The following is an 18,573-nucleotide window of genomic DNA, read 5'->3' on the forward strand; positions in this document are numbered from 1 at the left end:
GACAGGCTACTGAGTCTACCTTGAAATAAGCTAGTCACGCAAAACCGGACCTCTTGCACTGACTAAGTTAAAATTGCCCAACTGTATACCTTAACAAATCAAAGCAAAACCAAAATCCTTTAATAATGCTTAATGGCATGAAAACGGCAGAGTTCAACAGTTTGGCTGAACATGATGTGCTTTATGTTAATCACTTAATAATGTAATCTAAATTTCCTAGAGTGTTATTTCATACATTATACAATTATATCTCAAATGACTCTTTTTGAAGAAAGACTAAGATGATTTGATAGCTTATTGCATGAATGTACTGTACAATGAACTGTGTAAATAGCTGAACTGAACACTTCAGCTATCCCCAATGCAAGATTTTATTCTGGATTTAAAGGATTCAGAGCAAAGGCTTTCACATTGTGAGAATCAACTTTTTGCTGAAAAATACCCAGCCTATACTATGTATTTCCTTCTGCTCTTAAACTGTTTGTTTCTATTTAACACCTGCTTTTCTCTTTCAAAAGCAAGAACAAAGCAAAAACTTGTGGAGCACAAGGAGAGCTACAAGCACGGAAAGCTCATTTTTACTAATGCTACCACAAACATTGTACTAGATGATAAATATTCTTCCTTTATTTTATTTTACCTTTGCAGTTTTCTCCTAGGTATCTAAAAGTCTGAGAGACTCTAAAACAGCCCAACCTCCTGCCAAGCACAGTCTCTCTTTTCCATCACACTTTCTCAGCATAAACYCAAACACTTCTGCGCACTGACAGTGGAGCCGATCAGTTACTCGCTGATTTGGCTCCCTAGAGGTGCACAATAAGACAGCAGGGGGCAAGTTAAGCTAGTGACAATTAGGAGAGAGATGCAGATGCATTAATTGACTAATTGATGCAGAGGCCCTGGATCAGTTAAGTGCAGGAGAGCAAGTTGAGCCTATGTGCTCAGTTATCTGTTCACTTATCTATAAATATATTTTAAAACAAAAATGCATAGTTCTAAAAATAAATGTGTGCTCACAACCTCATTGATTACTGTGCAGCACATGTCCATCATGGCATTTTCTCCTCTTGGGCTCCAGTACTAAAGATCTCAGTCACTTTTCACTCAAGCAGAACGTGTAGCCTGAGTAAGAGCTTCAGTTTTCAGACTGAGACTAATGGACAGGGCTATTGGTTGGACTCTGCTTTGAGACTTCAAGCAGTGATAAGGAACAGGCATGCAAATTCAATTCCTCTCTGGCTGTGCAGAGAAATTCAGTGTCCTGTCGATGTATTTATTTTGAGTTCATAGCTATACACTTATCTAATTCAGGCACTCCTTTATCAACTAACTTATGCCTTCCTTTACTATAATATCTGAGCATCTCAGAATCTTTAATGCATTTATTGTTAATTATTATCCTCATTATACTGAAGCAAGTGAGGCATTAAGTTTCATATCAGAAAAGATACATAGAGCTTTAATTGTTATTGATTTCAGTCGGAGTTAGCACATAAACACTGATGAGGACTCGAGGGCTCTGTAGACTGATATTTAAGATACTAAAGTATGCAGGTGTGAAGAGTGGGGTTTTCAAAAGCACTTGGATGCCTAACTCTCCTTGACGTCAACTAGACCACATGCACCAAGTGCTTTCTTCTGAATCAACTAACACATCTATTGAAACATTACTCAGCAGATTACATTAACATCTCCTAAATCAGAAGCACAGTGATAAAGAGGAGTAGGACCTGACAGGATGCACCCACGAGTGCTGAGAGAGTTGGCCGACGTCATTGCGAGGCCACTCTCGATTATCTTTGACAGGTCATGGTGATCAGGAGAGGTTCCTGAGGACCGGAAGAAAGCAAATGTCATCCCTATCTTCAAGAAGGGCAAGAGGGAGGATCTGGGCAACTACAGACCAGACAGCACCACCTCAGTCCTTGGTAAGGTGAGGGAGCAACTAATCCTGGATTCTATTTCCAGACATGGGAAGGACAGGCAGGTAATCAGGAGTAGTCAGCATGCATTTATGAAAGGGAAATCATGCTTCCCCAACCAGATGGTCTTCTATAATGAGATGACTGCCTGGGTGGACAAGGGGAGAGCAGTGGATGTTGTCTAGCCTGACGTTAGCAAGGCTTTTGACACTGTCTGCTATAACATCCTCATGTACAAACTGATGAAGTATGGGCTAGCAAAGTGGTCAGCGAGGTGAACTGAAAACCGGCTGCACTGCCAGGCTCAGAGGGTTGCGATCAGTGGCATGAAATCCAGCTGGAGGCCAGTCACTAGGCCTCCTAGGGGTTGATACTGGAGCCAATACTGTTCAACATCTTCATTAATGACCTGCAGGAAGTTTGCAGATGATACAAAACTGGGAGGAGGGGATGATACACCAGATGGGGATGCTGCTGTGCAGAGGGACCTCGACAGGCTGGAGATATTCAAATCCCGACTAGATGTGGCCCTGAGCAACCTGCTCCCGCTGACCCTGGTTGAGCAGGGTCTAGCTGATCTCCAGAGGTCCCTGCCAACCTCAGCTGTTCTGTGGTTTTGTGATTCTGCAAGGGTAGTTCATGTTGACAAGCAGTTGTAATTGCTGCTTTAGTGTATGTGTTTTGCAATTAGTAATGAAACAGCTATCAAAAACTAGCATCAAAATTATTCTACCCATACATAAACACTTAAGTGCCACTGTGATCTTCAATATTATACAAGAGCAGGTACATTTTTTTAGAAACGAATCCACACATTATGGCTGTTTCCAGAACAAGACTGGAGAAAGGAACGGTAGGTTGTCAGCATACGTTACCTGACCCTGCTCGGCAAGTGCCTTTTCTAGGTCTTCTATCTGAGCCTGGGATCTATGTATTTCTGCTTGGAGCTGCTCACGTGTCTGTAGGAGATGAGAAAAAATACATCAAACTTTCTCTAAAATCCAAAAGCTAATACAGAAATGCAGATATTTTATGTATACCAGACACTTATAACAAATGTTTTTTAAAGATCTTTGGCAGAGTTAATTTGCAGCTAAGCACAGTATCAGTCAGTCATAAAAAGAAGTGTGTAAGATGGGGTAATTTTAAGATTTAAGTTAAGATTAAAATGAACAGCATCCTATTAAGCAGATACTGGGATAGCAAAAGATGAATTGTTTCTTACAGCCGAATACGACAGTCTTCATTTAGTAGCCTTTCTTGTTTTAGAACAACATGTTTAAAAAAAGCTGATGTAATAGAAAGATCCATTTCTCCATGAAAACAAAGTGAAAAAGACTGACAGGATTATGGGCACACTTATTTAATTCATATTTTTATGTATTAAATTGCTCAGAACAGAACCAACATATGTAATGATACAAACTGACAAACTGCATTGTTCCCTAAACATTTAGTATCTTCTTTTTTGTCTTACTGTATTGCACATAATTTTCAACCATACATGTAGCTTGATGCTTGCTTAAATATCCAGCACTTTCCTATCCTTGTTTTCTGGACTATAAATGTAATTATTATTAAGCATTTTATACATTAAATATGGTTTTATGGAATACTTTCTTTCTTCATACTGGTACTCCAATTAGATTAGATTAATCTATAAACTTTCTGAGCAAAAGATTTCTGGACAAGAGAAAAATTTGAAGACTGTAACAAACAATTGGGGGGAAAAAAAAAGTCTAAATTCAGTTCCTCCTTCACTTTCATTCCAAGGACTGTATTCACAATACAGTGATGTCTCCACTAACAGTTAAAAATATAGCAGGGACTACAGCCGGTAACTCTAAACTTTAATGATGAAACCATATCCTGTAGGAGGAATAGAGAGCCCTGAGTCAGCAAAACCAGACCTCTTCAGTCTGGAATTTAAGGAGAGCTGTCTACACAAACACAGTACACTATGATATTTCTCCAGGTCTTCTGCTTCCCTTACAACAGCAGAACAGTCTCAGCTAAGATACAATGAAAACTCTTCATGTCTTCAGCCTCAGCTTTAAGAAAGTGCCTTTTGAGCACAGTGACTCTGAAGAGCACAGAAGGAGCTTACTCGGCCTATAAATATAGCTGAGTAATAAAAAAAATCTCAGGAAGAAACATTTTATTCTTATTATTTTCCCCAAACATAGTCCTAAGAAGTTTTTCTTCCAGTTTTTGTACCCACCAAGCATTTAGCTAAGTAGTGCCAAACCTTTATTTGCTATTTATCTTGCTTTTTATGGTGAAAATAATCTTATTTGTTTGCATTACCTGTATTGTTATCTCTTTTTGTTTTACTATAGAAAAAGAGAAATTGAGTCATTTTTGTTGGGCATTTCCTGTTTTATGACGATGCTCTTTACATGTGCAATTCCTAACACTTGGGAGCATAGACCAGCCTTCTGGGAAAGTTAATTTTAAAACAACTTCAGCATTCAGGAGGAGTGGGATGATATATTACCGAACGGGGAGGTAACTAGGAGACAAGGGATGCTGCCAAACCAACCAGAGGTACCAGTGGAGATGGTGGTGAAATTAGCAGCTTTGAATTTATCAGTGGGAAAAAAAAAAAGAACAAGTTATATAACTAAGCTGGGAAAGGCAAAATATTATTTTAATGATGAATTCTCTTGGAGGAATATGGCTGTTTGTTTTATATTTAATTGGAGCCAGGGAACTGCCTTTGGTTGGGAAAGTCAGAGCTCGAGGGGCACTTGTGGATATGACACCATTCCCTAGGGTGTGTGCAGCCGGGGCAGCTCGGACACCAAGGGGAGGCGCTTTCTGACCCGCTCCGTGCGAGAAGCTGTCAGAATTCCTTTCTATTTGGGTCTCCAAGCAGATTTATTTCTCCCTATTGACTATAAAGAAAAACAAGGGAATCCGTCAGACTGAACAGGGTGGGCCAGACTAGATGATGTGAATATCTCCTCACATTGCCACCTTTACCTACTTCTATATTTAGCATTCCTGGTCAACACATCCACAAAATAGTTGTAAAGCCAAATGAAGACCCTCTAGATTCTCTTCTCTTCTTAGACTTCAAGTTGTTTGCTCAAAACAGAATTTGTCCCTTAATTTACTGTATTCAGCATTGCATTCTTTGTCCCAAGCAGTTATACGCTACACTAAGACCTCCTGACTCCCCATAATGTACAACATATTTACAATAAATGCAATGTTTTATACTAGATAATAAAATGCCACACTAGATGGCTGAAGTTACATGGACTGTTTGAAGCAGATAAGATGCTTTGCAATCTGATTAAGAAAATGAATCTCTAAACTATAAACCTTCTAGACATTTTATGAGGAATCGTAATCTCACAGAATCCAGAAGGATTTAAATATCAGGCATTATGTATTTAAGGCTATCCATACTAGATATTTATATATAGAGAGAGAGAGTTTAATTTAAGGATTTTCCATAAAAGTTTCTTCAGCAAACCAGCACTTCCTTGCAGGAGACTGGACATTTGGCTAACTTTAGAGATGATAAAACACACTCTGGCAGCTACAGTGGCCAAATGCACCTGCACTGCACTCGCAGCAGGCAACGGGCTGGAGGGACAACATCACTGAGTGCATCAACAGGCTTCTCCAGGCTCTCCAGTGAGAAACTACTGAGGGGGAATAGGAAAGACAGGGGAAGGCAGGAGAGAATGACAGGAAAGAAAGACTCTGAATTTGTTGTTAGCTGCTGTCCGGATTGTAATAGTGCAAACTCTTGCGGTTCATCTGCATTTTATCTTCCGTTGTGATTGGAAAATAGTCTTCACCTCCTTTCCCAAACTGTGTGCGACGTAAACTTGTGTCTATCTTTTGTATCAGTTTATCTAGATCACAGAGCACTTAGAACCCCTTTATGATAAAAGGTGCTTTATCAGCCTAACATGTTTTTTTCACGAAAAATGTTAAAATACAGTTTACCCCCTCATCAGTAGGAATAAGCACTCATAACTCCTTCTACTTCAGAGGACCTGAAACTATGACTGACTTATGCCGGACAAGTTTCTGTAGTTTTAAAGAATCTGACATTTTAAATCTGAAAACAACCTGAGCAAGTAAAATTAGAAAACCGTATACAACTACAATCCTTTATTTTCATGTAATATAAGCCATTTAGACCTTAACTTCTCGTTCTGCATCCAATGTTCCTCCGACCTGTTCTTGCAATAGGGCGTACGCTCGTTGCAAAGCCTGGTATTCCATCGTCAGCTGCCGAAATCTCAGCTCCGTTTCTTCCTTGGCCATACCCTGAAATCGTTAAAAACAAGTATTAATTGTACCAGCTGTTCCTTTTCCTGCAATGAAAGTAAAGAAGTCACAAGAGTTAATGGTGTCCGTTTTCTTTAAAAAGTGCAAAAATCAACATTATTTTTAAAATGCAATTTCAGAGGCGCAGTACAGATCTTTTTCAAGTGCTCTCACATCATTTCTTTCTTGCCATGCACTTACCTCAGTGAAATGAAAAATAAAAAAGGGAAAGCTTTTTTCCTTTGGAAGGATGCAAAACTTGCCATCCATGTAACATACTAACTCTTGAATCACCCTCTACTACTGCACAGTCATCACATATAAGGGGAAAATACAAATTTCCTGAGACAACAAAAGTTTCCAATCTGTGAAAAAGGCCAAGTCTGATTGTCTTGCTAAATTATCCAAACACTAATCTAGACTTAATACTTGTAGGAATGGTGACAACAACATGAAAAGGGCCCTTCATCTTCTTTACTCTCCTCACAGTATCCAAAATCAAATGCTTTCATGTGATGTTCACTGGAATATTTCATTCAACATAAAATGAAATAATACTGCTGGCTGCACACATGAACTTCATGCTATCCGAACAGGGAAAAAAAAGATTTCAATACATGAATGAAAAATAAATAAATTCATACACATAAAAAAGCATTCAGATTGCCTGTAGTGCAGCACACGTGGTAACAAGTCAGGTATCTTTCATGATAAAAATAGGAAGTCTTTAGATTGCCTTTTAACAAATCTAATTATAATCCATGAAATAAATGAAATGGCAGATCAGAAATCACAGCCATCATACCCTAAAAAGATTGCAAATCATTATTAGGAAGCCTTTTTTTTTTTTTTTTAAACACAAGTTTTTTGTTAAACCCAGAAAGAAGCACTGGTACACCGATCTGGCATACATTCAGGAATGTATATTTAGGAAAGCCCTGCAAAACACAGGAAGTATTCGCTTTTTTTGCATTACCAGCTGCCTCTCTATTCTCTGTATTCAGATCCTCTAGAAGAATCATGATCTTCATCTGCTAGTGAGAAGACCGACTTTCCGCTAGAGACTGCTGCTTTGTTTGCTTACTTCTCATTCATGAAATACAGATACCGTCACCTAAGTCTGCAGTCTGTACTTAGGCCAAGATGACAAATGGAAGAACCTGAACCCAAAATATACACACACACACACCCCAACCTGCAATAAAACTCAGTATGTTTAGTACTTCTCATGGTCATCCGCCTCCTCAGTCTTTGACTTCTGACCTATAAACATATCCTACATGTAGTATTCTTAAGGCAAAATATTTCTGGCTTTGCCAAAAGTTAAGAAATTACTGAAGACTTGATCCATAGAACCTTAACCACCATTCACAGTATTAAATTTAATGCCAATTTTTAATTTTCCAGTCAGAGGTGCCGGATGAATGGCATAACAGACCAGGAATATTATTAACAATTCAGAGTAGCGTTTAAACACACAAAGAAGTAGTTAAATACTGTCACATATGTTTGATGAATACCTCTTCCAAGTCATCCTCAGGCGTGCAAGGGGTCTGATCTGTTCGGTCAGTCTGATACGAGATGGACGAACCATCAGACTCCAAGGAAGCTTCTTCATCGTAGCCAAAAAATGTCTCCACAACCGGCTTGGGATCAAATGACAATGTGTAAATGCAGCTTGACCATGCAAAGTATCTTACAGTATAGTCAACTGAATCAGCCTGAAAATTTTAGGGGGAAATAAAAGTGATTTGGGAAACATTTCTAAACTCTGTGCCCTTCTAGGTTTTGAATATATACACCTTCAGGTGAAACCGAATTCATCTCAGACCAAATTATTCGTAGTTTTCCACTGTGCTTCTTTTGGAAAAACAGATTTAGTTCTTTACATATATTCTGTAAAGTTTTTTCACACCAATGATAGTGTTCTGTCAAAACTACTTAAATGGCTGGATTATTGTATTTGTTACTGGGTAGTGTGGTGTCAAACCACATCAAAGCCCTTGTCCTTTTTGTTTTATGTATTTTCCTTCATATTTCTTTAGCTAAGGCAGATCACCCATTTTCTGCCCTTTTTTTTTTTTTCTTCTTCTGTGTAATTTGTCTTAGAGGGAGATGGCAATAGAATAAAGGAAAGTCATTTTAATGAAGAATTCCCATTACCATAATGTCCTTTCTGTCATTATCACAATTTGCACAGGAAAAGTTAGATTTTGAAGTATTCTATTTGAAAATTTGTTGAAGTTACTTATTACAGCGATATTGTTACTATTTAAAAAATCATTTTTCCCCCTCAAAGCTACTTTCTGTTTAAAAGAATGCTAATGGTAGTAAAGAAATATTTATTTTTAAATGCTTGAAAGTCAAAGAAGACATTATGAACACATTTTTTTAAACAGATTTTTTAAATGGTGATTTACAGAACATCTCTAGATTTTGGCTTTCTGTTTTAAATGGCAGTGGATAATTTTCAAAGGAGTAAAAAATAACTCTCCTTCAACAGTCTAATTTCTATTGCTATACACTAACACATAACTGGCCATTCAGAATTTCTCTGGTGCTTGTTTGCTACACAATAGGAATTAAGGATTTGATTTCACATCAACCATAACTCATTACTTAAGGATTCAGTAATTCCACCACTGCTTTAGTTCTTCATATGCAGAGCCCAGCTTACTCACAGTTCAAGGACATCATCCAGGACCTTACGATGTCATTGCTATGTTAATGTTTATATTATCATTCTGTCAATTATTCAGTAACTAACATTTTCTTTTTCCCTGAGCTCTAACTATTCTGTAGCTGCTGACTGTAACCAACAATTTCTACATGTCACTAAAGTCCATAATTTACAACCTATATATTTTTCAAGCAGTGCCATTAAAAGATAGTTTAGTGATGTGTTAATTCATAAAACCCATCTTGCCTTAAAGAATCGTGCTATTGAAATCCCATGGGACGCCGAAAGCGTTTGGAGTAAACGCAGAACATTCAAATGCTACTAACGTCTAATGTAAACAGCTCCCTGTCTATTGCAAGGGGATTAAATATCATTAATGGATAATCTTGATGCAAAGCCTCAAATCTGGGGGAAATGCTTGAGAGGCAGTGACTCGCCTGTACCACATCACTAAATGAAGCCCTACCGGTTTCTTTTTTAAAGTATCAGGAAACTCCGTCTATGAATGTGCTTGAACAACTTCATCCAAATTTAAGATTAATGGCCCAAAGTTTCAAAGTAATTTCTAATTTTGCATATTCTACTGTGGGTGCCAATTTACAGTGCTCAAGGATTCCTGTTTCTATACACTTGAAGCCAGTGAGGCTAATATTTCACTCTCGCTTGGTTGTGAGAAACTCACCCACCCACCTAGGGAAGACACTGTGTTCATCAGCATGTTGCAATAAGAGCATTTTTCTTTACCTTAGGAATTCTTGTCATTTTTCTCCTTTGTTTCCTATATCTTAACAGCTTATCACGTTCCTGAAAGAATCAGATACATTAGCTGTTTTCAGGGATCTATTATTTAAATTAACTGTGTTAGTAATTGTAGTCATTAGGTAATCAAAAAATTAGTAATGTCAGTGCTGGCCACTCCCTCCTAATGAGACAATTATCTGGTTCCACCGCCCAAATGCTAATTGTACTCAAACAGCTTCTAAGTCTGCAATAGTGGCAATTGCTCGGGTATATACATGAAAATCAAAATGACAAAACAAAGCTGACTGTAATTAATGCAACATACTGACAACGTAAGCCTCATTTTACAGCTGCTCTGGGAACAAGCGTACTCATTTAAATCTATGCTGTAGTTCTTCTCCGATAGATGGACTGCTCTGTTGGGATTCAGAAGCGAAGGTTGAATTCCTGCCTTGACTGTCTGTGCAGCTTCTATTACTGTCATCTGCAACATGCACACACAATTTGTCCCAAACTGTACGAAAATCTGCAGCTCTCTGAACTCAGCACTTTAAAAAAACCCCACACTCCTAGTTGACTTCTCAAAGGATCTGCAGATTCTCAGTGCCTCTGAAAAAGGGGTCAAACATTTATTGTAGCCAGCAAATGTTTCTATTCGGTGGAAATTAGGACACTCTTCACAGAGTGATATTTATTTTTATACAATACTGAAAAAAATCCAGCTGGATTTATTCTGGATTGACAGTACAGGCAAATGCCAGAATTGAAGAGACAGTGAAGTTCTGAAAGAAAAATTCCTATAATCTCCTGGCTCATTCATTTGCTAAAGGATGAGCTAGGCATTGTGGGATGCATTGATAGGGTGTCACTCACATCAGCCCAGTGATGTCAGAATCCAAAACTAGAATTATTGTGAGGGACAGAATCAAAAAAAAAAATTTTTTTTTCTTGAAAGCATAAGCTTTGCTGCACACTTAGCAGTAAAGCAAAAAAACAATACACATTTTATCAATACACATTAGAATGTGGCTTAACCTCTGGAAAGTTTTACCTATAATAGCAAAGGGATGACTCTTCATGAGATAGGCAAGGGCACTGATTCAGAAGTATGAGTGAGGGAAGGCTAGTCTTAATCATACTCTCTCCACTCTCTCTCAAAAAAAAAGCAATTCCAGTTCAGCAGAAATGTTCCTCAAGAGCAGCAGTGTTCCTCGGAGACCATTGGCTCCTTGCTATCGATCGTCTGGCCATGCCGACTGTGGCCTCCGCAGACATCCTAGTGATGGAAAGAAGCCCTCCTCTCCCTGCCAGGACTTTCCTCTCCCCTATTACAAGCTTCTTCTCTGATGAATAACTTCTGCTGATAGGGCCTTTCATAAAATCCACACTGATAAAAATACCGAGTTAACATGCTCTCTGAATATAGAAGAAAGTAATAATAAATATTATTATATCCTACATGATTTTCATGAACAGCAATTTAAAGTATACAAAGAGGCATATGAAGTTAACTTCATACTTTACTTACTATGACACTCTTCACATAGCCAGCAGTTTCCAGGGTCTAATAAAAAAGTAATAAAATAATGTCAGTAAGTGTAAATATTTATAAAAAAGTATTTTCTTGAAGAAATCTTGAAAAACATTAAGATTTCAGTATATGGATTTCATTCTTCTTCTTTTTTTTTTAAACTTGTAATCAAAAATACCCACGAGTCATTCCATTTACTCTTTCCAAAGTCTGAGAACATGCCCGCAAAGAGCAGACAAGAACCCTCCACAGCATGTGGTTAGCATCCTGCAGTGCGACATTTAAAAGCTTTAATAGGTGTTTCAATAAACAGGTTTTAATGACCCAACGCCTAGGAGGTCAGCTGCTTGTGATTCTACTTCAGTGCAGCACAGCCGTGAGACCTAAGTCCAGCTCTACTAAGAAAGAGCCTGTTAAGCTCTTGTTAAGTACCTGAGCTGAAGCCATGCAAGATGAGAAAAGTGAAGTGTAATTGTTTAGATGGTAACAGGCAGCAGCTCAAGGATTCAAGAGGAAAAATACTGACATGGAAAGGCATAGAATGCTAAGAAAAAACGCAAAGGAACTGTGGGACAGCAACTCAGCTCCAAGCAGTAACGGAGACCAACCTTTCCCCTCCTGACTGAGGACTGTCTGACCACCAAAGGCTTATTGGGTTTTTTTGAGCATATTAATCCTTAGCCAGCAGCTTGTTATTTATAACTATTTATTATATACAGTAGCAAATAAATAACTGCTTTGTACTCTAGAGTTCTATATATACTGYTTGCAGTGCCTCTTTGCACATGATAAAAGATGCCTGAACAGAAGAAGTGACCTAGTGAAGAAGGGTCACCTGATTTCCACTCCACTTAGGAAGAACTCAGTGGCTGGAGCTGAAGGCTTGTCTAACTAAAGCATGGGGTTTGTGGTCTTAAGAAACTAAACCGTTCCTTGAAACTTCAGGCACAATGGACAGAAGCCCAGTGGGGCAAGAGTACATATGGAAATGCAGGGCAGTGCCACCTCTTTAGCACAGTAATTCCCTTTCTTACGGAGCCTGTGATCTTTCCATATCAAGATTAAACCAAGGAAACTTTAGTTTTATGGACTATATACTTCCCATCCTTGTAAAAAGTCCTCAGTGTAGTTCTTGGTGGAAATGTCTTCATATCCCCAGAATGGGAAAAGCTGACCTGGCTGTAATCTGTGCAGCACCTTAGATGTGCATCACCATGGACATAACACAGGCCAGGGAYGGGCAGTTTTCCTGTTCCCACTGAAATCTTCCTAGAGCTGAGAACAGTGCGAAAGATGAGGCATGTTTTGGAGAGGAGGGAGGGAGGTATGGGAGCTGCCAGTAACACCCCAAGGGTTTTGCAGCACTGCTGTGGCACGGACGTATCTACACGTGCAGGTGGGTGTGAGGGTCTGCTGACGTTAGCTAGCAGTCCACGGACCAGCACAGCTCCATATCTAACCATAGGAGGTAGCTCTGTGTTGAAGTCATGCTTCATGGCTCAAAAACCCTGAATCCAGCTGATGTCCTTGAAAGAGACTTTGGATGTTTGTGAGATTTCTAACAATATCCAGGCCTCACGTTACTAATAATGAGAAGAAGGAAAATAAACACTTTTTTTTCTTTAAAGTCTGAGCTTCTTAAAAAGCAAAATCAAAGAAGTAAAAAAACCCCACAGCACTACAAAACGTTTCCTTTTTACACAGCTTTTACCTTTAGGCCTGATGTTGTCTCCAACTCAAAGAGCTTTGACATTTACTTTAATGGGAATAGGATCTAGTCGTTAGTGTATCTATTATAAGCAATACAATGGTTCTACCATGCAAGTATGATGTAGACTGAAAGGATTTTTTTCCAAATAGCATATCATGGATAATTTAGATTCAGATCAATTACTACTAAGTATAGAAAGGAGTACCATATTTTTACTAATGCAAACTATGCCAGTTTGTTTACACAACCTCAAGTACACCCTTGCTTAGGTTTCCTTTTCTTTTGCTATGACCTTAGTCAACCTCTCATAAGAAAGGTATGAGGTAAGAAAAGTACGAAAGGAACTCTCCATCTTACCTTGAAGAGTTCATCAATGACATTTTGCTGTTCAATGACTTGTAGTCTCAGGGATTCAACTTCTCTTTCTTCTTGGCTGTGGTCAAGGTCATTTAAAGAGCTTGGTCTCCTTATTGTTCCAGCTCTTTGCCTCTAAAAGAAATCCATGTGGCAGGAAAAGGAAATGATTAAAATCGTTGCCAAAGGACAGTATACAATCCTTCCCTTTTACAACTGGTAATTTATCCAGTCGAACTGCTGTGGTGGCGGTGATCTGGCTCTCTCCTTTGCTAAGCGATAAATCTAGATCACAACGAAGGGAAGTGCTCTCGCCCCTCCAACTGCAGCCGTCACCAGCGAGACGCGCCAGCACGCAGAGCTGTCACACGCTGTCTGTTAGCCTGCCAAAGGCAGACGTGAGCACCAGCTTTCAACAACACCTTCTCTTTGTTCTGCCAAAAGCTTTACAGCGATATATTGCTGGAGGAGGAACTCAAAGAGCGGGGATCAACATCACTTCTTTCCGGATTGCTTTCATTAATTTTCACCTGCAACAACGCTGGAACCGTGGAGGTAGGGAGTGCAGCGCTTGCTGAAGATCTGGGTCCTCCCACCGTCATGTAATTCCACAGCCACTTAACTACCAGCTATTGCCCACTACCACTATTCAATTTTAAATGAGGGAAGTGAGTCACAAGTGTATTTTTCCCAGTCACTACAAGGTGGTAAATGTCATGTGTCTTTGGTAATAAAACTTCATACAAACACAGGTGACACGTCATACAAATGTCAAAGCTGCAGTGAGGTAGTCTGTGTTCATACTGCAGCTGTGAACAGGACAGAGCAGCCAGGGTGGTCAGACCACGGACCATTCAGGGGGGAACCACGGAATATCACAGCAAACACCAGTAAAGTGGAAGCGTTTTGCACGTTTGTAACAATATTTTTGTCAAACTTCATCAACCCTGTAAATACTAAATTACATTTTCTCACTGGAACTTACAGTGACAGCCCGGAGACTTACCATTGCTATATTTTCTTGCGTTACAAATTTTAATTTATTTTCCATTCGACGTAAGGCATGTGACAAATCTTCATTCTTCCTACTGAGACGTTTATTTTTGTCCAAGAGGGGCTTATACTGACTTTCAGCTTCTCTAAGACGTTTTAACTGAAACATTAAGAAAGAGTTAATACCTCCAGAGCTGCTCTTATTTATCAAGTATATTAATCATTTTAGCATACGAGCAGTATTTTCTCCTAAGGCAAAGCAGAGGTCTTGCATTTATCGGCACTGTTTGTGCCTCGGCTGTTTCCTTGCTGTCCAGGATTACGGGCAGCCAGCCTGAGCTCTCGAAACCTGAATTTAAAGCTCTTATAAACAGACTCACTCTTTCACTCTCGCCCACCGACCTGTGCAGCAATATAACTGAGCACAGGGGACTTCTGAAACAGCAGAGAAGAGGAAAAAATGAGCTGTAACAGCGGTAGTTTTAGCCAGATGCTGGACCTTGCATCGCCCCCTTGATAAGTTACTACCCACTCTTGCATGTTAAACTCCAGGAGGAGTCAGGGCTTCTCCCCGATCGGTTCTGTCTCTCTGTCAGGCTCATAAGGGGCCTCTGAGGAGCTCCACGTGTTCGGTGAAGTTAAGGCCTCAGACCCATTCCAGCTACTGGCTCTGCTGCTCAAATAGTAAGTTTGGACACTATGACTATGACTGAGTTTCTCGGGATTTACAGAAGATCATTAGTAAGAAAAAAAGAAACTTTGAAGAGTTTTTCTAATCTTAGAACTGTCCAACACTCCTAGAGGAGTCCGTTGGGAAGTAGATTGTTCCTGCTTCATGAGATACACAGTCATCTATGGAAAAAATACACCACTTAGGGAATATATTTAATAAAAAAATTATCTATAAATAAATTACAGCCAATTCCATCTTAAAAATTCATTGTTTTATAAGCAAATATTTGGTAGACAGTGTAACGTGTAACCAAACACAGAACATAAAGAGGAGCCAAATATCCATACATACATTCCTAGCAATTCTGTCATTTAATATGCACACTACAAGTAGTGCCAAATTGTAGCATTGAACCACTGGTCTAACATCCTCCTCAAATCTAGTCTAGCTGGAGTTTTCCTGTGTGCTGACCTCGGTTCTGTAAAGGGTGTGCTGTGGTCAGCAGTATGAATGCCATTAGCTATCAAATGTTTAAAAAGCACCATTTTGCATTTCACACATATGAAAGGTCAAATGCAGTCTAATTCCACTGAATTCCACCAGGCATATCCTCCATTCACAAAATTCTCATTTTCAGCCTTTCTGATACATTGCATGTGGAATGCTCGACTTTTTCCTAAAAACAGATTTGATAATGTCCTTCCTGCTGCTCGAGTGACTTAGCTGCTTAGGAAAACTATGAACAGATATCACCAAATTGCTGAATTTTCCTAAATCTTGCATCCATGGGACCATGTGAACGTCCTGCAATAATTTCCCGACAATACAGGATAAAATATCTTAATATTGGCACTGGCAAGACACACCTGCCCCCTCAACATCTGCATACGCTGCAATTACAGGGTGCCAGCTGCCGCTACTTACAAGCTCATTCCTTTCCTCCGACAGCAGAGCGTTCCGATCTTCCAGCTTCCTGATGATTGCACTCAGCTCAGCAATTTTAAGTTGGAAACGCCGGGCATCTTTTTCATCCAACTGCTGTTCCTAAAACAAAGATCAACTGCAAATAACTGTTCATAAGTGTAAACAGAATATCAATATTTTTCAAAATTCAAACTTTTTCTTATCCTGAATCCAAAGACTTCTAAACTATTATACAGAAGAATGTAACCTATGCCTTAGTAGAAATGATCCCTGAGAGCTGCAAGATGAGACCAACGGAAAGTTAGGAGTGAGAATGTAACAAAGTATGCAAATGCAGAAGTATGTATATGCAAATACAAAAATGTGAAACTTGGAATCATAAAAGAAAATATCAAAAATCAAGGCGATGTTTCCAATGTATGCCACTGTTGAACTGAGTGTTTCAGACACGTCACCCACTCTGAGGACTTTGTTGTAAGAAAATGATATTCAAAATACTGAAGCACAAATGGGTAAAATCCATGCAATTATACCATTGCATAAGCTCTCCTTCCTTAAAGTTGTGGCCCTTATTGAATTCTAAAGGGTCACTCATAAAGCAGATAGGGTAGCACTTTAATCTATCTGAGTGAAAATGTTTAAATCAAATTATAAATGAATAGAAATATAGATAGGCATGTTCGTATTCTTCAGAATCAGAGAGAAGTCATATGTATTTATAAATATGTGGCAGACTTTTTATCCTTCTCTAGTACTTATTCTGATGTTTGATAGCACTTAAGTACAAATCAGAACAGGCAAATTAATATCCATAGTCCAAGTCTAGTGGAGCTTTCAGAAGGTCTAGGATTCCTCATTCAACAGGTGCAGGAGAGGCTTTGAACAAAGAATAAAATAGATTGTTTTGCTTTTATATATATATGTATAACTTATACTTCTACTGAGAAAATTAAGATTTTTGCAAAAGAAATCTTGATGAGAATCAGCAATGAAGAAAATTTGCATATGTCTCAGACATATGAGGTCGGTTAACTGAAATATTTTTAATATTAGCAAATTAAGGCAAAAGCAGAAATGTGGCATAGTTACATTAAAAAGGTAGTGTGAAAGGGTGACTAAAATTTTATGTTCTGGGTATTGCATTGTACAAAAGAAATAGCAGAGAATAGGTTAACAGGTATTATTTCATTCACTTTCTGGTCCACTGAAAGCAAGAGAACTTAGCAGCATGAAAATATTAGCTAAGAGAGATGTTCTAGGAGGAATGCAGGACTTTATAAGCGTTCATGCATTGATTACTCTACCTTTGCYGATTCCCTTTCGTAAACTGTTCTGGTACATCTACTTACAAAGTACACTGTTAGTAGCTCTGAAAACTAGCACACATACATTACTTGGATAGAAAAGCATTTGCATCATTTGTTGGCAAAAATCGTGTCAAACTATCAAATCAAGGCAGGCTGAAGAACTATGACACATTAAAAAGAGAGAAAAGAGAAAAGAAAAGAAAATTTCACCCTGCTACCAAAAACAAACAAAAGAAACCAGAAAACAAAACAACAAAAAAGCAAAAGCTCTCCCATAATGAGGTTTGGTTTTAAATCTTAAAGCTTTGGCTAATGAACCGGAGCAAGGAATTAGTGCCTCAGTTTCCCCTGCACGGCTATGGGAAAGCTGTTGCTCGAAGGTGCACTCATCAAGATTTTGTCATTTTGTGTATTTTGTGTCATTCTGCCATTCTGTTTGTTTGTTTGTTTAGGCGAGACCATGTGAAAGTGCTTACGGGGCTTCCCGAATGATCTGAAGCGTCTCCTGCACCACTTGCATAAGGAAGTTCCCGCTTGGGGCTGCTCAGATGCCGGTCAGACTCTTTGATCTGGGAAAGTTGTTCATCTAAAGCCTCCTTTTGGAGCTGCAGTCTCTGAGCATGCCCGGCTTGAACCCCTAACTCTCTTTCCAGCACGTAGACTGCTCTGTCTTTAAATTTAATCTCCTCCATCTATAAGGAGAACAAAATACAATCACACACGCAGGCACGTTACGATCTCCGTAGCAGCAGCTTGACAACAGCATAACATCTGATCCCAAACACAACCATATCTCAAGCAGTTTCACAGATCTGACACCGCTTAACAGTGAAACCCAACACCGCTCTTTTGGAAATAAAATAGCAAAAAATATTTGAACTGAACTGCTTAACTAATTCACGAATATTACTCCTCTTACATTTATGCATTCAACCAATTTTGCAGGCCATCCAGAATAGAATTCCCCTTTTCAGAAGGAGTTTTTCATTAAAAAGATTAGGAAATAGCCGATATTTTTGGTAACATTTCAGAATATCTTCTGTCTCAATTTGAATGAACAACAAAACTAAAAAAATAAGAAATTAATATTCATACACTAGTTTGGATTGCTTTAGTCAAACATTTTAATTATTGTGCAACATTTTGCTGGGACACCACCTTTTTAAAATTTGAAAATATATTTAATTTTAAAAGAAAAAAAGTTAAACACTGAACATCTTTAAATTTTCAAAATATAGAAGGGATGTGAAATCTTTTTTTTCCAAAATGTCTTACATGTGGGTAATTTGTTTAGTTATCCCCTTTCCAGGAAAGGCTTTGATTTTGTATAATAAGCATTACTAAATGCTTAGCTGAAAGATTTCCAGCTCTCTCTAATTCTGTCCTTTCCTATTTACCCAGAGCGTTCCAGCTGCATTCATTGCCATTAGCAGACACTTTGATT

General features: G+C 38.7%; 1 protein-coding gene across 4 annotated transcripts in view; it reads right to left on the reverse strand.

Moving 5' to 3' along the window:
* Positions 1-18,573, reverse strand: part of JAKMIP3 (Janus kinase and microtubule interacting protein 3) — a 54,162-nt gene that overhangs the window by 12,346 nt on the left and 23,243 nt on the right. For 2 of the 4 annotated variants that reach the window (XM_026065658.1, XM_026065657.1), the window contains exons 3-11: positions 17,606-17,821; positions 15,823-15,942; positions 14,239-14,385; positions 13,236-13,367; positions 11,165-11,200; positions 9,640-9,699; positions 7,736-7,861; positions 6,087-6,215; positions 2,798-2,881 (exon numbers count right to left, since the gene is read on the reverse strand). In XM_026065658.1, the coding sequence (XP_025921443.1) occupies positions 2,798-2,881; positions 6,087-6,215; positions 7,736-7,861; positions 9,640-9,699; positions 11,165-11,200; positions 13,236-13,367; positions 14,239-14,385; positions 15,823-15,942; positions 17,606-17,821 (1,050 nt within the window). The remainder of the gene's footprint in view (positions 1-2,797; positions 2,882-6,086; positions 6,216-7,735; positions 7,862-9,639; positions 9,700-11,164; positions 11,201-13,235; positions 13,368-14,238; positions 14,386-15,822; positions 15,943-17,605; positions 17,822-18,573) is intronic. The other 2 variants (XM_026065659.1, XM_026065660.1) reach the window with 2 other exon arrangements.

Source organism: Apteryx rowi, unplaced genomic scaffold, assembly GCF_003343035.1.
Source record: "Apteryx rowi isolate R43461 unplaced genomic scaffold, aptRow1 scaffold_23, whole genome shotgun sequence".
Taxonomy (NCBI): domain Eukaryota; kingdom Metazoa; phylum Chordata; class Aves; order Apterygiformes; family Apterygidae; genus Apteryx; species Apteryx rowi.